We start from the raw sequence: 22,777 nt of genomic DNA on the forward strand, positions 1-22,777 counted from the left end.
TCGGGCTTTGGCCTTCGTCATTCTTCGTGTCATCGCGTGATCGTGGGCCTCGCCATTTCATGCTCCAAAATTGGTCAAAAACCTGCAAAAACGAAGTACCTCCAAAATATATGTGCAAACGCGAAAACGACCAATAATTGGGCTGAGGTTAGGATGGTTAGTGATTCTGATATTAAATTCATGCCACTATCAATGTTAAACAGGGGATAAAATGGATACTTAAGGAGCACCAACAGCTATAAAATGTGGGAGAGAGGCCTTTGCCAGAAGCATCAAAGTGTAGCAGCCATGATTTATCCTTGGTGTTCTTGCTCTCGCCCTCCTGATTTTTATGTAGTTCCTTCCAACGAAAGATGCTAGAAGAGAACTTGCGAGTGACAAGAGAAGTCTCTGCTGCCTCCTCCTGCATCCCTAATGCTCTCATCGGATCCATGCTAGACATCATGTCCTTACATCTTCCAATGAGGCGGATTTGGGGTCGCTGGGTTGAGTCTTGTTGTGTCACATCCTTGGGGTTACCTGTTTCTGGGTGCCCAAGAACTGACATCTCTGGCGGGGAAGCTTAATCTTGCCACAACGTATTCTGGGGGAAGGAGAAGTTTCTCCAGAAGATGCTACAAGAGGACTTGCGAGGTGATTACTGTAATCTACCTCCATACTCTTGAAACTTTTCTCCCAGGATACATGTATCATTATTTCCTTGATGGGAATAACAAGTTTGTACTTTGTCATGGCCTCGGGCCGATCTAGCTGCAACAGGCTTCTCAGGAAGCCAAGAAGTGTGCGTGCAGACCGAGTCATTTGTAAAGTTATGTAATAAAAAGTACTCGAGTTGTAATGTCGAGTAGTTGTACTGTGTCGAGTATTTTTCTTTGTTTTGGAATGTAATCCAAGTTAAGGAAAAGAGTGTCGAGTAGTCTACTAGGGATGTGAGTGTTTTTTTTTTCCAGAATGTAATCTCAAAAAAAGGAATGTCTCGTTTAAATCCCTTTTTTTCCGCGATTTGCAATGAACTGTTGGCATGTTTGGGAGTTTTACCATGCTGCCATCATCATTATAAAATGAAACGGTGACTTAGATTTTACCCCACTGGCCGCCACTTGTTTTTACTGCTTTAGATCTGTCTTTTTGCTCTCGAGTTCCCAGATCCAAAGTTCTTGCTTCCCTTTGCTCCCCACTTTCGCCCTAGGGTTTCCGCCAGTGTATGCGCGTGAAGCGATCCGTAGATTTCCGGATGGCCCCCAAGAAAGCGACCAAGGGGAAGAGTGCAGCTGCAGAGCCAACCCGTGAAGAAGGCTGGGAACCAAGTGTTCCAGATATGACTTGGAATCCTTAGTCCAGCAGGGCTTCTTGCCATCAGAATCAGTAGTCCAATGGCGTCCTGCATTTGGTGATGCCCGTCCATACGAAAATACGGGTGAGATTGTTGGATTTGTTCCGTACTTTGAGCGAGGGTTAAGTCTTCCCAGCTCTAATTTCTTTTCCGGACTCCTGTATTATTATGGGGTCCAGCTTCACCATCTTACCCCCAATTCTTTTGTGCATATGTATGTCTTTGTACATTTATGCGAAGCATATCTGGGTATCGAACCCCATTTCGATCTTTTCCGCCACCTTTTCCATCTTAAGCCTCAGCCCAATTCGGCTAGTTTAGATATTGTTGACGGAGTAGGAATTCAATTGAGACAGAGAATGGATAGGGTTTATATCCCCTATAAGCTGTCTCAAAAGGTGATCGACTGGAAGTCAAGATGGTTTTATGTCGAAAATCAAGAAAACAGCCTTCCATCCATCCTAGCTGGCCCTCCCGTTCAGTGGGCTGAATGGCTAAAGAAGCCTATTGATATGAGCCAAATTCCCAGAATTGCTGGGAATGATTGCAAGTCTGAAGCTAAAGGGGATAAGTGGAGAGTCTGTGGATTTTGACTGGATGAAATGTAAAATCCAGCCTCTCCAAGCTCGAGTTACTTTCGGTTTCGAGTATCGAGGGAGAAGTGATCCATCGCGTTGTTCGGAGGAAGAGATCTCCAACGGGGGAGCCCTTTGTCGAACGATTACTCGAGAAGGTGGAACATGTTCCGCAACTTCTCAACATGTTTTCAGTGCTGAATCCTCCCAAGGAGGTAAGTGATAAGTAGTCGATTTGGGATATTGTAGCAGATCTGCCCAAATTAAACCGGCTTAAGTGCGCTAACTATCACCTTAATGAATAATCAAGTTTCCACACACTTAAAACGGTGTAATCCGGCAGTCCGTCGGGTAATTCACGATTAAACTACTGTACTCCAGGATCACAATTGCACTAGAAGACTCGCACGAAGATGAGCACAGGTGATACAAGCATACCAAGATTCTCAAATTAAATTACAACACTGAACTTACATAAAAGTTTTGAAAACAAATGACAGAATTCAAACACACAATGGAAGTTTAAAATGGAGTTCGAAGTACAATACGGTAACTATGAATGACGATACAAGGTGAGCTCCTGTAACACCCGGTTTACAAAAGGACATAAACCGAGCAATCATATACGTGCCAGGATCAAGTCACACGTATATACAATAGAATGAACAGTATATCACCGCACATATCACGTAAAAAAAGATATAATAAAGCGAGTACGAATGTTATTTATTACATAAATGACAAATGTCTGATACAGAATATGCGGAAGCGTAAAACAAGTACGAAACTCGGAAGCTGGGCGCCACAGGGACGTCAACTGGGAGACGACCGCCTAGAAGTCCTCATACTCCTTATAGCTCCGAGTGAACTCCTCCGCGTCGCCGGGAACTGAGCAGCAGTAGGGTGCCCCCAAAGAGAACAAGTGGAAAAGAGTAGGGTAGGCAAGAGTGAGTACACAACTTGTACTCAACAAGTATAACACAAACTATGAGGCTCTAAGGTTGGCTGACTCAACTGCATTAGCTTTTAATATTGGCAAAATTTTATTAAAGCTAATTACTACAAGCGGATGAATTACCATAAACCCAGTTACATTGAAATTAATCAAAATTAATTATGAACTACTGAGAACCAAACCAAACCACCCGGGGAACCCCCCTAATCAAAGGAAGATAACCCCACTAATCAAAAGGAGGATCTGGGCCGCTCATAACCGTGAGTACGGCTAGTATACCAGTTTTACACTCTGCAAAGGTTGCACATCTTTACCCACAAGTCGTGAGCTATGCTAGTTGTTCATCACACTTCTTTAGGTGAGATGGCTAGCAAGCACACTACGAGGCTACAAAGAATCTCGTTGGTAAGGAGTAACCGTGAGGGTTGGATCGGCGACGATGGAGCAGGTCTAGTGGGCGTCAAGACACGTAGCACAGATGAGGCCATTCAGTACGAGGGCCATAGAAGCTTACCACCCCTGCCCCGCAGGTAAGTTACTCCAAACCAAAAAACCCTAATTAGTAAGCCAAGACCGTCTCATTCCAGTCTTGTGGTAGCGCTGTTGTCCCAGGTTGTCGCTCTATGAACCGGTCCTTATGGAGAGTGGCCAACCAAGCACTAAGCACCGTGCTGGCCCCCTAAACCATGTTTCTAGAAAAAACAATTTTTAACGAGATGTGAGCCACTCAAGCGGGCCACTCCCATAATTAAGTTGCATATACCATTAATCAAATTAATTAAAAAGGACCAAGTGTGTTATAGCGCAGCAACCTAGTACAACTAACCAAAATGCAACCCAAGGGATATATATAAAGGATATAAAGTGGCTAGGAAAGTACTTATAGGCATACAATATTAAAATGCAGTATGAAATTGTATTTAAAGGTGATAGGTGTTGTTCATGTTATACTTGCCTTCCTCAAAGTTCTCCTGCTACTCAAACTACTCAAAGGAAGGTGGCTGCTCCGGGTACTGGTGCTCCTCCGGTAGCTCAACGTCTACTCACGAACACATGTCCAAAAACAATGCAACAACATAAACATACATGCAAATAAGAGCAAACACTAAGAAACAGTACAACAATACATAAAAATAGCAAACAAAACTACTCTAAGACTATTCTACGCATTACAATAATCGCGTGGACATAAAGAACACCTAAAACGGAGCTAGAACGCGAAAACTAGGCCTAAAACAAGATCTAGGGGCTTTTCTGCAAGAAAAACTAAGTTTCCAGGGGTTTTCTGCAAAAACCAGGGTAGAACTCTCTTTTCGTCGAGATCCCCAGATTCGCAGATGCCGGCGAGTTGGGAGCGGGTTTTTGATCTAGGTGATTTAGGCATGACAAGGTGGCTGGAAAAGCCTCCCTTTCCGTCAGCCGTGCAAGCCCAGGAACCGAAAACGAGGGTCGTGCCTTCTGGCACGCTGTTGGCATTGCTTGATCCAGCCATCGAATTCGTTGGTGAACTCGCCGAATCCCCTACCTGGCACGCCAGCTATTGGTGTTTACCGCCAAGTCTGCTCAGGAATACCCTTAGCAGTAGGGTTTGTAGGTAGGGTTCGACTGCTCTAGAACTCGATGGTACAAGGAACACAAAGATTTAGACAGGTTCGGGCCGCGAGTTTGCGTAATACCCTAAGTCCTGTGTGGTTTGTATTGCCTTATGTGTTGATGATTGTTTGAAGGGGGGTCCCTGCCCGCCCTTATATATCCGGGGGGATAGGGTTACATGGAAAGTCCTAGCCGAGTACAGTTGGAATCCTACTACAACATAATCGGGTAGTTTCCTTTGTACTGCAGCTAGTTCTATGCCTATTCGAATAGTTACAAAAGAGGTAAGGTACATCCATGAGCTATCCCTTACTCTAGAACATTCTATGTCTATAAGCAGTCCCGCTGTCCCGGGTCTGACACTCATGGAAATCCCTGAATAATTCTAAAATGTCTTCTTTAATAAAATCTCAACAGTGCTGGTAGAATTCAATGGGAATTTTGTCAGGGCCAGCAGCCTTGTTTCTTTCCATTTGAAAGAGGGCTGCCTTTATCTCTGTTTCAGAGAAGGGCTTGGTCAACATTATATTATCTTCCTCAGTAACTCTCTCATTAGCATCCCAAAGATCTTCACTCAGAGGGAAAGCATTGCCCTGAGCAGGACCAAAGAGGCTTTTATAGAATTCTGTGGCATGGTTGACAAGATTAGATGCTCCTTCTATTGTGGAGTCCCCTTCTTTCAAAGAGATTATGGTGTTTCTTCTCTTTCTGTTGTTTGCAATTCTATGAAAAAATTCAGTGTTATTATCACCCTGGTGAAGCCATTTGGCATGTGCCCTTTTATACCAGTATGTCTCCTCATCATCAAGAATCTGCAGAATTTTGTTATGTACTTCTATCTTTCTCTGCAGTTGGGATAAATCCAGGCATTGACATTCCTCTAATTGCTCTATCAACAATAACTCATCCTGGAGGGCCAACTTTTCTTTTTTCTGCTCACCAAATTTATTAAAACCCCAGCCTTTGAAATACTGTTTGAATCTCTTGAGCTTGATTTGGATTCTATCAAAGGCTGTTTCAGCCAGGCATGGCTTATTCCAAATTTCCTGGACCAGAGTATTGAATTGAGGGTCTTTAAGCCATGAAAGCTCAAATCTGAAAGAAGTTTTAGGCATAGGTTGTTGGTGACAGGTTGATAGGATAAGGGGATTGTGATCAGAAACCTCCCTTGGGAGTTTGTATACCATGGTTCTGGGAAATAAGTCTTCCCAGGTTTTGCTTACTAGTATCCTATCCAGCCTTCCCAGAGTAGGTGGATTTTGGTTGTTAGACCAAGTGTATTTGCCACCAGCCATATGAAGATCAATAAGATCATAGCAGACAATTATTGAATTGAAAGTCCTAGAAAATCTGGAAATGTTATTTGCTTTGTTTTTTTCAGTGGAGAATCTGATGAGATTAAAGTCCCCCCCCCCCCCCCCCCCGATTATAAAAGGTTCGAGACTGCTACTACAAAAGGAAGCAAGCTCTGTGAGGAAATCTCCTTTATTTTCATCATGAGGAGCTCCATAAACATTAAGGAAATTCCATTTGACTTTATGGATTTTATCCCATAGATTGAGTTGCAGGATGTGTTTGCCTTCCTTAAAAGAACCCACATCAAAGTATTCCAGATTGATACCACTGAGAATGCCCCGAGATTTACCTTGGGATGGAATCTATTTCCAAAGATAAGAATGGGAAGTGTCAGTTTGTCTTATAATGTTGTCAGCTATCTTAGCTTGCATGGTTTCTTGCAAGCCAATAATGTGAAATCTGTGTTCTAGAATAAGATTGCGAAGGAAGGATGAGACACCCTTTTTTTTGGATGCCTCTACAATTCCAGATTAATGTCTTCATTATAAAATGACAGTGTTTTTTGTTTTGACGAAGGTCTTGGGTAGACAAAGGTTTCCTTTGTCTACGTCACCAACTTGAGAAGGTTTGCAAGCTTTTGCCTTGCTAATACCATTCTTCTTTTTTGGTGCAGAGACGGAAAACCTTTTGGGAGGTTTCCTAATCCTTTTTGGGGTGACTAGAGTAAAATCATCATTGTTAACAGATTCATCATCTTTGCAAATTAACTGATCAACATCAACAGAGTTATTATTAGAATTAGGTGTAGAGACAGGAATGGCACCAATGGGTTGTTGTAGGTTTTCAGCATTCTTTTGGGTTAGAAGGAGTCTAGCATGCTCCAGTTCTTTAAACATATCAATGGAGTCAAAATTATCAACAGACAAAGGAACACCCATATCAACTATTCTATTAATGATGTCATCATTATCTAGTATTGAGAAGGAATTGGATGTAGAGATAGGATTACCTATCAGAGGGCATTTCTTGCTTGCAGGAGTCATCTTATCTGACTTGGTAGCTTTATCTCCCTTCTCAGTTTGATTCTGGATTCGCTCACTCCACCTTCTGTCCTCCCTGAGCTGCCTCATCTGGTCACATGGGTTGATCAGCAGGTTGAAGTCCAGGACAGTTTCACCAGGCTGTGTGTTCTGGCCATCAGTGTTCATGTTCTTGAGGAGATCAGGATTTGAGGAGACATTCTTCTCAATAGGGGTTGGGTCTTGCTGCATCACTCACACACCAGTGGTATTGCTTCACTTCCTTCTTAACTGACTTGGATGTCATCAATAGTAAAGTCATTCTTTCTGGTGTTCATAATTTTGGAGGTGTGCATTTTCCCAGGAGCTGAAAAATAGGCTTTATCACAGGACTGAGATAGGGAATGGGTAGAAGGTTTTCCACTAACCCCAGCACCCCAGGTTTTGGTAAGTGGGTTTTCCATAGTTTTGGATGTCCTAGATCCTGATTGGAACCCTTCAGTTCTCATCTTCTTGGGACTTGGCTGACTGTCAGCCTCAGGAACATTCACATATGCTTTCTGAGTGTCCCTTTTCATGCTTTTTTATTCTTCCAGCTCAAAGAAAAAGTCATATATGTAGATACCAAGGTTGCCTTCAGCAGAAGCTGGTACCTCATGTACATCTCGGCAAGCAATTTTGATCCTCACAAACTCAGTCTTGTATCTTGTGTTCTCATCTATTTCCATTGTTTTTCCAACCAAACCACCAATTTTTGCAATAGTTCTGATTGACCTCTGGTCCACAAGAATGCCTTTCACTCTGAACCATGCCACTTGGAGCTGCCCTTTTGCCCACTTTGATGAAGTCCAAGGCTCAATGATCATTTGGGTCTCACTGTTCTTCATGCCCAGCCTAAAAGTGCTATAGTCCAGCACCATTTTGGCATTGAGAAAACGCATTGCAAACTTGTTTTCAGCAATCTGCCTGGCACTCCACCTCCAGTGTTTGTTGCTGAGCACATTTTGGAACTCCATCTCTATCTGTTTAGCTGTCAGAGCACCATTGATGACGGTAATCAGTGCTACACTGGCTTTCTCTTTGGCTGCCTTGTGATCGATGTGCTCATCAATGAAGAAAAAGCTTTGGTCAGGAACCTGAGCGGCGCATAGTTCTGGGCCAAGATTCCACAGAGACTCCCTCCGGCACTCATACGAACTATGGTTGTTGTATCCGCAAAGTTCACAAGCCGCCCTTCGTTTGCAATCCTCGTATGTATGATTCTTAAGACCACAGAAAGAACAGCCAACTTTTCCAGGATAGTTTTGAGATTCTTGTACCTCAGAGGATTTCTGCGGCGCCTGTTCTTCCTTCAGAGCAGCTTTCTGCTTGTCTTGCCTACTTGGATCTTGTCTGGTCTCCTTCATCTCTTCCCTATGGTCCCATTTGGAGCGCCCTTCTTGTGAATCCTCTTTGCCTTTGTCACCGGCAGCTCGTTCCCAGTTAGTGTTGGAAGAGCTGCCGCCTTTCGACTGATGGATTGCTTCAGGACTGTCGGGAACCCTAGACTCCTCGAGATCTTAGTTCTCCGCTTCAAAGTTTCTTTCACGCCCCCGACCCGTTGCCAGACCGTACCACGGGCTTCGGTTCTCCCAGCACCGCGCCCCATACGGCCGCCCCCAAACCCATCATGCCGTCCCCCACCGTGATTCACAGCAGGGTACACCATGTCGGATCGAAGAGCAACAGATCGAACAGCTTCTGCGTAGGATTTGGGAGCAGGAGGTGCCTTCGCCTTCTCCTTGATGAAGAAACCCACGAATTTGGCTATGCACTTATGATATTGCGGAGGGGAAGGGGAATGAGAGGAAGAAGATGGGGAGGAAGAAGAAGCAACCAGCCGATTCGGCTGATTTGGGTCTCGAATCGAGATCGGCTCACCTACCCGAGCTGTGACCCCCTCCTGCTCGACGACTAGAGATGCGACACGCGTTTCTGGTCATCTTCCCAAAATGCCCTCCACCGTACGAGCGGGAGGTGGTAACCGCACCTTACATGGGGTGACGGGAATCTTGCCGTAACCAACGCGGTGTGGATCCACCACAGGCTGCCACGCAGGGGGCTTCGTCTCCTCCACCGGGACGCCGCACGGCTCCTCCTCCACCGAAGCTGTCCGCCATCGGAACTGGATGGGCGTCGCCTTTAGCTTGACGATGTCTCTCTCCAGCCGCTCTGCCGGGAACCGAGGAGCTGAACAGGAGCGGCGGAAGGATCTCGTCGACGTATCAACCGGGAAGCGCAAGGTTTCGCCGGAGAGGCGGCGTGCAGGAGGGGACATCCGAATTCCCTCTATTATTTCGAATGTCTAATAAATAATGCCTAATAAATTACGACACCATGTGTTGTTAGCATAAATGAAAAATAATATTGATAGAAAAAATATGTAGTACTGGGTAAAATGTGGTGAATATCCCTGTTCACTACATAAACGATCAACCTACAAGAATAGTAAGAAAAGCAAGTATCATAATCACTGGTTAAATAAGAAACATGCAGTGGCCTCTCTTGGCATTTAATAATGAGAATTGTGAATGTTATCTTTACATAGCAAAGAATTAGATAAGCATCTAAAAAAGAGAGAGGAATTTACAAGTTTAGAAAGGGGTTTTGAAAAATAAACTATTTTATCTTTCCAATTGTAGATTTTGACAATATTAAAGAGGAAGGTCACTTCAACCTTCTTGGCACTGGATCGCTCTGGTTCATTGAATCCATCAATTGCATACACACAAAATATATATATCTTTGTGTCCACCGTATCACTACCCTGGCATCAGATATTAGATCATGTTCTGCTTTAAGCAATTTTGCACTTGTGAAGCAGGTTATTGTGAAACTTTTTTGAATAGTAGCAGAGGAGCTAACTTTTGAGTATATGCTCATTGATTCCAACTTTAGGCAAGCACCCAAGTTTGGTTAACAGGGAGCTCTGTTTCATGTGTACGTGAAAATGCAGTTCATGAAGACCAAAGCTTAGGGACACCTAAATGCATATAGGATAGGTCAATCAGAAATTCAGAACTGAATCCAAAAACAGCAACATGTGAACGATTTTGTGAGTTTGAAGAGGCTGGACGAACGGTTTTGTTGTTCAGGAAGAAAAAAACATATTCGGCCCAAAGTTGAAGAGTCAAAAATGACTTTTTCCGAGAAAAAACCGAAATAGTAGGATGATGGGCCGACGAATGGGTAGGCCCATGTTTGGGCACGGCCCAACGCGCATCTCCACGCTGCAGAAGCTTCGTAGGGTTTTGAGGCGCCGCATATAAAATACCGCTCTTCTCCTCCCATTCTTCCCCTTCGCGCCGCCGCTCCGAGACACCTAGCTCCAGCCCTCTCCTCCTCCCCTTCGGGCCACCACCAAGCCCTTGCATCCCCATACACCATGGCGGCGGCGGCAGGCGGAGGCGCGCCGCGGGCGCTGTCCCAGAAGGAGCAGGACGTCCAGATGATGCTCGCCGCCGACGTCCACCTGGGCACCAAGAACTGCGACTTCCAGATGGAGCGCTACGTCTTCAAGCGCCGCACCGACGGTACGGATCATTCTCCTCCCCATGTAGATCTATGTAGACAGATAATAACCTCTGCAGTTCTAGTGTTCCTGCCATGAGATCTCATGCGTAGTTAGGCCGTGAGCTTGTGACACCGTGCTTGTATAGTAAGCTGAGATTTTTAGTATTTATCAGAATTAGATGTTCTTATCACCAATTGTAGCGGCATGAGGCTTGTAATGATAATCTTGTATTAATTGTGATCTGCGTTGCATTGTGGTATTTAGCACCCTAGTTAACTCGCAAGTAGTGCTTAGTTGTGATATGCCTTCCTGTTGATGTTTTTGTTAATCAGGCATCTACATCATCAACCTTGGGAAGACATGGGAGAAGCTCCAGCTGGCGGCGAGGGTAATCGTTGCCATCGAGAACCCTCAGGACATCATTGTCCAGTCCGCCCGCCCCTACGGCCAGCGCGCCGTCCTCAAGTTCGCGCAGTACACTGGTGCCCATGCTATTGCTGGGAGGCACACCCCTGGAACCTTCACCAATCAGCTGCAGACGTCCTTCAGTGAGCCCCGACTGCTCATCCTTACCGACCCAAGGACTGACCACCAGGTGAAGAGCATTTCGATTTGAAAGTTCTGAGATATGCATTTGTTGGATCATGCAGTAGCCTGTGCTGGTGAACTAATTGTTATTTGTTACTGTTTGCAGCCGATCAAGGAGTCTGCTCTGGGGAACATCCCCACCATTGCCTTCTGTGATACTGACTCTCCCATGCGGTATGTCGATATCGGCATCCCAGCCAACAACAAGGGAAGGAACAGCATTGGATGCCTGTTCTGGCTCTTGGCAAGGATGGTTCTGCAGATGAGGGGCACTATCCTCCCTGGGCACAAGTGGGAAGTCATGGTATGCAATCTTAGGATGCTTTTTAAAATGCCATTGGCCATGCAATGTGTGCAGATTTTTATCACCCTTAGCATTCTTATGTGATGATGTTGTTTGCAGGTTGATTTGTTCTTCTACAGAGACCCTGAGGAAGCAAAGGAGCAGGAGGAGGAAGCTGCTGCTGCCCCTGAGTTTGCCGCTATCACTGATTACCCAGCAGCTGATCAGTGGGGTGGAGACCAGTGGACCTCTGATGTTGCTGCACCGCCTGTTGCTGTTGTTGGCACTGGTGCCGAGTGGGGTGCTGCTCCAGGTATGTGCTGAAAATTTCATCATCTTTGTTATGGAACCCTTGCTGAAATGTACCCTGTGTTCAAATGGAAGTTATAGTCCAGACCATTTGATCTGCCGGGAGTTGCTCATGTGCAAGTTTGTGGTAAACACAGTGTTCTCATAATCTCATTTTTTCATTGCAGCTCCAGTTCCTACTGGAGAAGGCTGGGATCAAGCTGGGGCTCCTGCACCTGTGGAGGGTGCTGTTCCTCCGGTTGCTGTTCCGGCTGGTTGGGACCCAGCAGCACAACCCGCTGCCCAAGGCTGGGAGTAGGCATAGGCCCTCCCTTTGTGATGCATCCTGTGGCTTAAATTAAGTATTTTTCCAAAGTATGAATGTCCTAAATCAGAATGCATCTTCTACAGCTATGCATCGAACCCTTTCTGTTCTAGGGCTTTCTAGCTGAACTTGTTGTGCCTCCGATCTGTTTTAGGCATTGCTGCTGAGGGAGAGCTTTGGAATATGTGGTTTTAGTTTTTCTGTTTCAGTTGCTTTTATTCCATGGATACCTTCGATGTGATGGTTCTATACAACATATTGAATCTTTTGAGAAAATCTGGTTGCCATGGATTTTGTACTGTATAATTTTCCCAGTTTGCTTGAAATTTTGTTAAGTTCGAAGGAATGAGAAATGTCTTGCCGTCATGTGCGGTGTGTGGAACTGAAGCCTGGTCATTGCATATTTTGAAATCTGAATGCAACGCCTGTGCCCTCAATTTGCATGTTTCGAAAGATGGCGCACCACGATCGATGCTGGCACTATTTGATGAAGATGGATAGTCTGTTCCATCGTGTTACCGGATTCTTGGCTATATTCTGTGCAAACCTTTGTGTGGTTATCATCGTCACCTCGTGTGTAGTAGTAGCTACGGAAGCCACGGCCTAGCGCTCCACACAGCATCGCCGTGCTGTGTGCCGAAACAGTGTTAAGACTATTTTACTTATATATTGTATATAAATATATATAAATAAAATACTGTTACATATATTCAGGTGATCTATCTCATTGCTCGTGCATTTGATGCAATGACCCAATGTAGATACAGTGATGTCTCTGCTCAACACCGCCACGACCGGAGCACGCAGTTGCTCAACATGCAAGAAGAGGCCAGCAGCCATGTCTCTGCTCGCCGACGTAGCGATCCCGTGCCCGAGCAGTTCGAGAAGAGGGTGTGCATGGATAAGCTCGTGTTCGTCTTCGGCTACTGCAAGCCTGCAAGTGCGGGAGTGAGTGCCCTCGCCTCATGTCTCCTTGCAGAATTATTTTCTATTTATGGACGCTACGCTAAGAGAAGAGGTTTTGGTCAAGATTATGCATGATCGATGCTTATTTTTTGACGTGTTTTTTTTTGCAGGTTACAAGGTTCCTCCGTTGGGCTTGGGTCCAGAAGGGAACGAGTGCTGAATTTTGTAGTTCTTCAGGAGATTTCACCTAAGCAGGAATAGTTTCCGTCTCAAGTCTCAACATTGAGATCAATGCGAAGGTTATGTTGAAATATTGGGGGAGGGGGGGGGGGGGGGACAGGTTGAGTCCTCTGCTCGTCGTGCCATTGCTCTCTGAATTTCATAGCCATTGACAAAACACATACTCTGCACCGTACAAACAGTTATAAATGTACAATCGGGTTTAAATTGTGTAGACAGAATCTGCTGCCTACTGTAGCTCTAACGAAGAAATCTTACAATGCGGAAATCTGCAGCTCGCGAGCCCTGACGCGTAACATTGCACCACGGCATCAGATGGACGTGGACAAGGGCAATAAAAATGAAAACAGAGCTCTCCGGAACTGGACTGAAATAAGCAGCAAATATTTATACTTCCGTAACATACTATTTAGTATTTACAACAATTGTGTTCTTTATCGATAGTTCATTTTTTCTCCTTTTTTAGTACGATTTTTTCCCCTTTTTTCTTTTTTCTTTTGATAATTTCTATGGAGAAAGGAGAAAAAAAAGGGGTAAGCTAAGCTAAAAGAATCAGATATAGTTTGGCCTATTTATTGTCTAAACTATGGTCAAATTCTTCACCATAGCAAATTGAATTCTGTACCCACCCCAGCCGCCACCATCTCCTCGTCTGATTATCAAGGTCATCAAGCCTTCCATTGATCACAACCACGATGGTGCGAGGCTTCTCCCATGACCGCCATCTCTTCAGTCTCGCCTTTTGTGCAGGCAGATGCGCCTAGCAGTCAGCCGTTTGATCTTGCTCTATTTGTCAGCCATTTCCTGCTGCATCAAAATTTCTACAGTCACCAAGACAAAAAGTAACCACCTAGTAGCAAAGCATGCCTCCATTAGCGATCCAGTGCGCAAAGCGATCAGAATAGTCCCTAGTGTCTGAGAGCTGGCTGCTTGAGCGAGACAGGTCCGTGTCATCCCTTCCCTGCAAAAATTGAAAAAGGTTCACAGCATGAAATTCGGATATGGGAAGCAGCGCGGCAGTAAGTTCAGTTGCTGATGATTCTCATAGCCACGTTCAGATAGATATCTTGAGGAAAGGTTCAGTAACAACGCTAACCTCATCGACATGTCCTTGTTCGCTATATGACGTAGATGATTCAACACTGATCTCATCCATAGGTGAATTGATTAGTGACGACCTGCAAATCATGATTTGGAACATCTTAACAATGCAAAGAGAGTGGTACGATATACAAAATAGTGCCAGCATATGTTACCTCTCGAAAACTTCCTCATCTTCCTCATCGCAGGAATTCCCCGAAGACGACAGCAAATCCAGGTCAAGAAAATTCGAAGAATGTAACTCAGGGTAGCCTAATCTTTTCAAATAATTCTGCCACTCTTCTGACATGGAGTGCCTTCCTCCAGGCACAGTGCCATAGTTCATACTGAATATATATAAAAAAACACAGTTATTTCATATTACATTCATGGAACGAACAAGTTTTCCAGTAGTCTTCTCCAATTTCGTGGAAGGATTCACACACCTGGAACTTGGGTTAGGTTCACATATGGAGATATCTGGTGCGGAATCAGAAGGCTCTCTAATATCATCCAGTTGTTGCATAGGGAGCAATCCTGTCTTTTCTCCATTGTTGCAGTTAGATACAGGTAAGCTGTTCTCCAACAGAATATTACCATCTGATAGCGACCTCTTTATGAATGATCTGATGTAACGAGATAAGGATTGCTACATTAGAACAATCTGATGGACCCATACAAGAAAACTACAAAGAAGACCCATTGGTCACCAATTAATACATCAATTGCATAGTTCAAAACCGTTCTCATGAAACAAGAAATGCTTATTTTCTTGAAACAGGTAACAAAACATGTACGCTTTGTTCCTCCAAGTTCTCAAAGCCTAAGAATTTGCACTTCAAAATAAGGTCTACATCAACAACCCTGCTACATTTCCATGAGACAATATGCTATTTTCACAGCTACAGAAAATAACTTGCCGTAAGTGGTAAACCATCATATTAAAATATAAAATGTTTCCTAAAAGGTATAAGCTGAGTATAATATATAGTCATTTAATAGGTATTGAAAGCTTATAATCTGCACCTCGCAATCTCTTCTTTTAAAGTTCCTTGCCTCCCAATGTTGTAATGCTGATCTGAGTCCAGCTTCCACAATGCAGGTTTCCCTTGTTGAGGTTGAAAATGCCCTAAGAATCTGCATTTTTTATGACAGGCAAACCATTTTATGGTAAGCACAAATATAACACATAAATTGCGATGCTTCCCACTGGTTCTGCCATTCCTACCAGTATATTATTTTGCAATATATTGAGAAGCTTACACGTTTATAGCATCCTGCTTGTCGTTATCAGTGTAGGCATTATTGTAGTACCGCTGCAGGGTTCGAAGGAACTCCTGAGATTGGGTTGCTGCCTTCCACTGGCCTCTTTGCTCACAGAAGATCTGTGGCACATACGAGTAACATGGAAAATTAGACTGATATATTACCTCTGCATGTGAATAGATGACGTTCGGACAATTTTTTTTTTTTTTTTGACTTGCTGCTAGCTGATTCCTCCAGTCAGAAACGTCAAATATTACCGACCAGAGGGAGTAATTCAAACAAGCAATTTGAAACAGTAAGGAATCTTTTTATAACCAGTTAATTTAAGTTGTTTACAGTTCAAAAAGAAATAAGCACAGCATTATGAATTGTACTCTTCAGTAGTGAATGTTACCAGAGTAAGCTAATATAACACGAGATATACCTTGTTGTGAGCGGCAGAACCACCATATTGAATAGCTAATGTATCACCCATCCGTTCATAGAAATCCATCAGATCATCAGCCAGAGGAGCATGCAATTCAATTTTAGGTGATTCAATAATCCCCAGAGCATGAAGTTGACGCCCTAAAGCAGTTAAACCGTATGCAAATTGTGCAACATTTGTGCGGTCCAAGCAGTCTATGCAATTTGTCCTGAGGACACCCTTCTGTAACAAAAGAGGTACCAACTTAGCTACACATTCGCTTTGATCACTGCTACATTTGTCATCACGTGGTTTGGCAACGGTTCGTTCACCACTGAAATAAATGGACAAAAGGTATTAGGATTGCCAAATGAGCACTTACAAATAGACGAAAGATATGTGACCTCTAATATATGAATTTGACAAAGACTTGCAGGAAAGATGTTGTAAAACCGATTTTGGTGAAGGTGCACATTCTTTAAGGAATTTGGTGAACTGTAACTTCCTATGATTTATCAACTACATCTTATGGTTTCCTTTGGTAAACTTTAGAATGTTTCTAAGCAGACCAGAAGCTACCTTGGGGCACCCTCAGATTTTGCTGATGTACTTATTTCGCAGTGGAGGAATTCAGTTAGATCCAACACATCGGATGCCACCTTGTTCAACAGTGCAAGCACATTGGTGCCTTTCCTGAAAGTATCATGTAGTACATTGCTTAAGGTACTTACAAGATAATCGACTAACATAGCAAGAGCAATCATACAAAAGATTCGCTTGGAACACAATACATTACCTTCGAGAAAGCTTACTCAGATCCATGTGCAAAAATTTTAGACGTTTGTCCTCTGTTAGCCCCTTATTAATGTAATGAATAGCCTTTGCAAATTCTGCGCGGAGCAAAGATTCACGAGGCTTCTTCTCGCGGGTCTGATAAAAGATCAATTAAAAAGAATAATCAGATTTACAACAAATAGCAAAAGGCTATCAAGTTGGCGAATTAACTCTTACATATAGAAGTCAGGGACAATATAAGAAGAAGACTAGACACATCATTCAAGTCAAAGTATGAACAACGTTGATGCTGCACTTGCCTTTATTAAGTTCAAGATGATTATCGGATTCCCATATCTAAGTGCAAGGTTCTCAAAATGAAGGCGGGTCGCCTTGTAGTCCACATCGGGTTTTACTGCAACAGAAAGGTAATTGGAATATCAGGCGAGACAGTCAAGATACAGACTCATAACAAATTTAACAGAAGAACCTACATATGATATCTGGTCTAATATTAAGTCTTGAAGTTTCCTGAAACCAGACAAGAGGTATTGATCCTCTATGTTGTACAACAGAAGCCATGTGACTTGGGATTCCATCAGATGTGTCTTCAAAAACAATCTGTTCAGTCTCAACATCATTGGCGACCCTGCCCTTTTCATTAACACCTCGTTTCAAGAATCTAAAATCAAAATGGGCGAAGAAGTATTCAGAAAATGTTAACAAACTACCATTGAGATGAAAGGAATGTGGAATTGGCTACTTATAAATGCAATTCTTATCTTAAACTATAAGTATGAAGGCTAGAAGTTGTAACGCAAACCTCGTTCCAGCAAAATGGCGCGAGCGCCTAGCTATAAGTGTCAACCAAAAATCCTTCCCTGATACTGAGAGCTTCGACTGTCAAACCAAAACAAGTGTATTAGCATATCTTCATATGGCAATTGGTTTGTAATTCCAATTTAACGATATGCTTTTGGGGTCCTTGAACTAGGATCATGAGACAGTGCTCAACACTTACTTGCTATGGAATGTCAAAACAGATAAAACATAGCAGTGTAATTTCATAACTAAGAATTAGTGGAGAACAATTAAATTGCCCAGAGTATATGATGTTACTCTGTATCAGCAACATACAAAACATGAATTAGAAGAACTGAATAAAAAACAATAACAGTCTTCTGAGACTTACGAGCAAATGTTTTGACTCAGGAAAGCCTCAAGCAGCTCAAACTGAAAAATGTCAGCAGGTTGTACAAAGCCATGCCTTTGCAAACCCTTTATTTCAAGCTTTCACTATATATCAGGTCATGAGGCGTAGAGTGAAACACGTAAGTTAGTTGGGTGGCATTGAGTTAGCTGCAGCCCTACTTGTGCTCTTCGATGATGTATGACAGTACTGGTGATACGGATAAGCTCATTAATCAGAATTTTCAAGTAGGGATCAATTAACACAGTAACAAAAGAACTTTAACTTATTTGTCCCAAAAAGAACATACCTGTTTAAAAAATCCATGGACTAAGGCAACAGTCCAACTGGTATTCTTGAGATGATTCCGGACTGCCCGTGTCAGAAACTCATTCCATACAAACATTGTTTCATAAACAACCTGTCCAGTATTCTTCTCGGTTATGTTCTTCTGAAGGCTGCGCATGATGTTGTAAGAGTAGCTGAAGAAGAAATCCTTCGAAAGATCAACCGAGCAAAGTAGGCGCTTATATCTACAGAAAATGTGAGACAAAAACATAAATATTTTCGGAAAATTTGAAGCTTGTAGTGTATGTCAGAAAATGAATATTATAAATAGAATGCCACCGGAGCAAGAAAATTTGAAACTTCTCTATATACCTCCAACCACATGAACACCTTACTAAGGCTCAGAACTGCAAGAATTCACATGATGTATACTGGCTATATGAGTTGGATGTATATTGTTTCCCAACAAGTAAATTCATAAACATAGGAGAGATGTGAACAGATATTACTCTATCACCGTACAAGTGAACAAAATCATGCAAATGATTGCCCATGCTCTACTGGAACATGAATAATGAAGAAAATTTAGTATGTCATCAACGCAAAATAGGGCAAACAAGGGGGGGAAATACACCGACACCAAAATTGCGTCTTAACACAACATAGCAATAGAATGAGCTCAAGATTCAAATATGTGGAAGCAAAAAAAGTGAACAATGAGATAAACAAATAAAAAAGCTAGAAAATATACACTAGAAAGCAAGCTGGCATTTTTTATATTGTTAAAAACCACCAATGGAATTACAACAGGCAATACACAATATTTACATGTTGAAAAAATAAAAGACCTGTTCTCATCCCTAGAATAAGCCACGTTGGGGCAGACTATAACACTTGGAATTGCGATCATTTCGCTCTTGCCAATGGAATAGATCTCATGGCCGCATATTGTGCCAACTTTCCTTCTCCTGGTTATTACAACCATGTAATAAGGACCAAGAAACTTTACAAAACCTGAATAAGCAAATAATTAAATGTTATAATTTGACAAGAAAAGCTAGATAGATGTGATTCATGTGTTCAGGTAGTGTCAGCTCATGTTGCATTACCAACTATTCCATAGCATTTTGTGACGAATTTCAGTCCACCAGTCAACCTATTCCCCTCATGAATCCGCCAGAGCAGTTCTTGGCATTCATTCTCTGTGTAACTAGTTGGATCCTCCTCGACACCCAGCTCAGCACACTCCAAGCGATCAATCTTTAGCACCCTCCAGTGACTCCTGCTCTTGTCTCTTCCAATAAGATAAAATTTCTACACCAAAGAGGCGTAAACATATTAACAGCAAACAGTTGGACATTAGATAAAATGCATATAAGTTTCAACATTAAAACCATCTCCAGTAAATCAATGGAACAGTACGCTATGGACAAATATCGAACAACATCTACTGTCTAATGTACAAGTATCCAAATCTTCATGCCCAAATTGTAGAGCTAGCTATCCTTGAAACTTTGGAAAAAACTTGTGCATACAAAATTGGTAGCTGAAAGCTTATATTTTGGCATTGGATTCACAGTAAAAGTTAAAAGGCTGTTACACAATAGGAGCAAATCTACATAATAGTAAAACTGAAACATCATTCGAGCAAACGTTTAATATGCCTGAAGGAATTGCAGAGAATAGCAAAAGAAGGAACAGCCTTTTTGTTTTCATTCTCCTGCCTCCCAGCAAAAGAAACAAAAGGAAGGATCTTCCTCTACTTTTTGGCAGCCCTTTACCCTTTCCCGTAACCTAATTGAACTGAACCTGTCGTAAAGGACATCCATCACGCGGTTCTAGCATTAAATCACACAAGAATTACTAATAATATAACAAGATCTCCAAGTTCGGAGCCGAAACAAGATTTACAAGAGATCCGTACCGATCTGGTTTCGTAGAGCCGAAACTTTTGGAGGAATTTGCCACCCGTCATAGCCTCCATCGGATCAGATCGACAAATGAACACCAGTCCTCAAGAAATTGAGAAAAACCAAAGACACACCGTGGTTGTTCAGCTCCTCGTCGGCTGCTTCAAGTAGAGCATCTTTGTCGCTTACAAACACAAATGCTCCAGGAGAGAGAACCCAATGAAAGCTCCCATCTTTCGGATCAGACGCCCCAAACCGTGAACAAACGGATCGAAATCGATACAATTCAACCCCCACGACGAAAGATTCCCCCACCGTTGGATCTGCGCAGGGCGCAAGACCCGGAAACTAAATAAATCGATGCAAAACCGAACACCAAGAAGAGGAGATTTCCTTTCTCTGAGCTCGGCAACGAGAGATTAGTTGTGGGGTGGAACGGGAGGATTGCGCGCATACAACGCCCGCGGGAGCGCTGTGTCAGCAGTAGGCAAGGCTAAATACTCTGGAGGGGCGGGGAGGGAGGAAGGAGGCAGCGCAGAGCCACATGAAGCTGGCTGGCGACGACGGCGTCGTCCCCAAAAACACCACGCAACGGCGAGGGCGAGTGGCCGGGCAAAGGGGCAAAACCGTGTAATCATTGAAGGAACAGTATCTTCTTGGTATCTTTTGGTGCTGGCTCCGGTCCTGCTAGTTTAGGGAACAACTTGCCCTATTTATCAGAGCCCGTAAACTCTGTAAACACAAAAAAAAAAGTCACATCGAATATTTCAATACATGCATAGAGTACTAAATAAAGTCTATTTTAAAAAACTTTTTACATGGATGGGCTGTAAATCGCGAGCTGAATCTAATGAGGCTACTTAATCCATGATTTGTAACATTGATGCTACAGTAACCATCCGCTAATTGTTGATTAATCATGGATTAATTAGCATCATTAGATTCGTCTCGCGATTTACAACCCATCTATGTAAAAAATTTTATAAATAGACTTTATTTAGTAGTTCAAATTAGTAAGATTCCTTTTAAAAAAAATTTGCAATGGAACTAAACACAGCTTTGGTTTCGTCTCGTCCAAGAGGAAACCGGTAAATGTCAGCTTTTTGCGGCATGACGGAGTAAAAACGATGCCACTCCGTTATGAGCTGTAACAAAAGGAGGAGTTGATTATTCAAAAAATAAAAAGAGTCATTTTTTTCCTACAGTTCTGTTATGCGACGAAGAACTAAAAGTAAGAGCATCTTGACTCTTTATATTTTTTCTAATTCATAGAAATAGAGATTTTGATGAAAAAATATCCTCCAACATCCATTTCAATTGGACATCTAAAATAGACATCCTCTATTTCCGATTTCTCGGTAGCTAGAGATGGAGAGAGAATGACTCTCTAGACTACCCACAAAAGAAAAGCGGTTGGAAAGTATAAAGATAAAATGATTTTTACTGGGATAACTCTCTAAATGATGATTTAGAGAGTAAATTTAATTTTGAAAAGACTCTCGGAGATGCTCTAATCCAATAACCAAAGACGGAGTTTTCAATTTGATTTTTCGAATTTGAGCCTTTGACTTTGTGGTTAATTCTTTTGAACCTTTCCACTGACTAATCTAACAAATTATTCCAGATGGAAACATCAATGGTGGAAACAGTTTTCTTTGGAAAGAATTCTTGAACGGTGCGTTAGTTTATATTTTTATCTTTTTTCCTCGAAAAAGGGAAAGGATATGACAAGCTTTAAAACTTGAACAGTAGTATGAACCTGGATTGAACTGCCAGTGGGAACTTTAGGAAGTTGGGTCAGGTTCGTAGATGAGCAAACATCCCATATGGTACTATTAATGCAGTACAAGTACTGACGGACAAGAGAAGAGAGAAGAAGCGTGCAAGCAAGATGACACTTAGCTTTCTGAAGAGGGACCAGAAGTTGGAAGCTACTTCCTCCTGAAAAGCTGAGCAGATTCATGATACATCATACAATATGGTCAGCTCGCGCTTGAGGCAGAAGGAGCCTTTTCCTGCAAGATTACTGTCATCGCACAATTACTGCATACACAATATGGAATCTATCGTTGTTACTGTTTAGTAGTGCAGTTCACAGTCAAATGACCCAACTACCTGAATCGACAACGAACTCTTGTGAGCTTTGCATGTGTGGAGTGACCAGCACCACCGGTCTATTTGTTCCCCAGGACCACATACATGAAAAATCCTTTCCTCGCTCTCACCTCTGAGAGAATAAAATAAAATAAAATAAAATAAAATAAAATAAAAATGGCAGCAGATCGATGACGTGTGCTCAAGAAAAAACAGCATCTAATTCCGGCCATTCGGTGGAGAAACCTGGGCGATGATTAAGCATCCTTACGCAGACACACAGTGCTTATCTTCAAACCAGCACATCAACATCGCCGTGCATGATCCAAAGACTTCTCTCTCTTACATGGTTACAGCTTAACCCCATCAGTTGTCTCTGCTCGTAGATTCCTGTGAGGAACCGCCAAATTAAAACTCTAATTAAGCGTAATGGTCGTCATTTGAACACATCGGACGCATTAGCTTAACGGCTTAATTTGGCGATCATTTCTCAACCCACGGCCCGATCGAAACAACACCGGAAATCCCACACGAAGGAGGGCGCAGATGGTACAAGCACAACGTAATACTTAAAAATATAAACACCATATGAGTACCAAACATTAGGTTTTACAACCCGAGTTCAAATATACGAATAATCTACAAACTTTGCATAATTTACAACTTTACAGCCGATGTCCGAAAGTTTTAGTAGACTATATCCTACAACTACACTAGCCTGCATAAAACCCTGATTAACCATGACTAGTCAAAAATTGAGGAGCTGCACACTCTGCCCTAAAGTGTGCAACCGACCACTCCCTAACCTAGGGGTCT

The 22,777-nt window shown here is 42.7% G+C and overlaps 2 protein-coding genes and 1 long non-coding RNA gene across 6 annotated transcripts; 2 read left to right on the forward strand and 1 right to left on the reverse strand.

The window, feature by feature from the left end:
- The first annotated feature begins 10,089 nt into the window (after positions 1-10,089).
- Positions 10,090-12,174, forward strand: LOC120688283 (40S ribosomal protein SA-like). The gene is made up of 5 exons (XM_039970537.1): positions 10,090-10,343; positions 10,657-10,919; positions 11,019-11,216; positions 11,316-11,508; positions 11,672-12,174. The coding sequence occupies exons 1-5, from the start codon at positions 10,196-10,198 to the stop codon at positions 11,800-11,802; spliced, it is 933 nt and encodes a 310-aa protein (XP_039826471.1). The 5' UTR covers positions 10,090-10,195; the 3' UTR covers positions 11,803-12,174.
- A 327-nt stretch (positions 12,175-12,501) lies between these two features.
- Positions 12,502-13,037, forward strand: LOC120688284. Its single transcript, XR_005681019.1, has 2 exons — positions 12,502-12,756; positions 12,885-13,037. It is a non-coding gene; the product is annotated as an uncharacterized LOC120688284 (long non-coding RNA).
- A 280-nt stretch (positions 13,038-13,317) lies between these two features.
- On the reverse strand, positions 13,318-20,553 carry LOC120688285 (phosphoinositide phosphatase SAC2-like). Of its 4 annotated transcripts, none has more exons than XM_039970539.1 (16): positions 19,882-20,553; positions 19,067-19,271; positions 18,806-18,971; positions 17,980-18,202; positions 17,304-17,380; positions 16,975-17,162; positions 16,801-16,895; positions 16,503-16,636; positions 16,286-16,399; positions 15,725-16,040; positions 15,298-15,419; positions 15,061-15,171; positions 14,481-14,660; positions 14,211-14,381; positions 14,051-14,132; positions 13,318-13,915 (listed from the first exon to the last, which is right to left on the reverse strand). In XM_039970539.1, exons 1-16 carry the CDS (start codon positions 19,939-19,941, stop codon positions 13,805-13,807), a joined length of 2,355 nt encoding a protein of 784 aa, XP_039826473.1. In that variant the 5' UTR covers positions 19,942-20,553; the 3' UTR covers positions 13,318-13,804. The 4 variants fall into 4 exon arrangements, with proteins under 4 accessions (XP_039826473.1, XP_039826474.1, XP_039826476.1 ...); XM_039970540.1 differs by having other exon boundaries at positions 19,067-19,766; positions 19,882-20,525; XM_039970542.1 differs by having other exon boundaries at positions 19,067-19,795; positions 19,882-20,525.
- Between the last annotated feature and the right edge of the window lie 2,224 nt (positions 20,554-22,777).

The sequence above is a fragment of the Panicum virgatum genome, chromosome 9N (assembly GCF_016808335.1).
Source record: "Panicum virgatum strain AP13 chromosome 9N, P.virgatum_v5, whole genome shotgun sequence".
NCBI lineage: Eukaryota > Viridiplantae > Streptophyta > Magnoliopsida > Poales > Poaceae > Panicum > Panicum virgatum.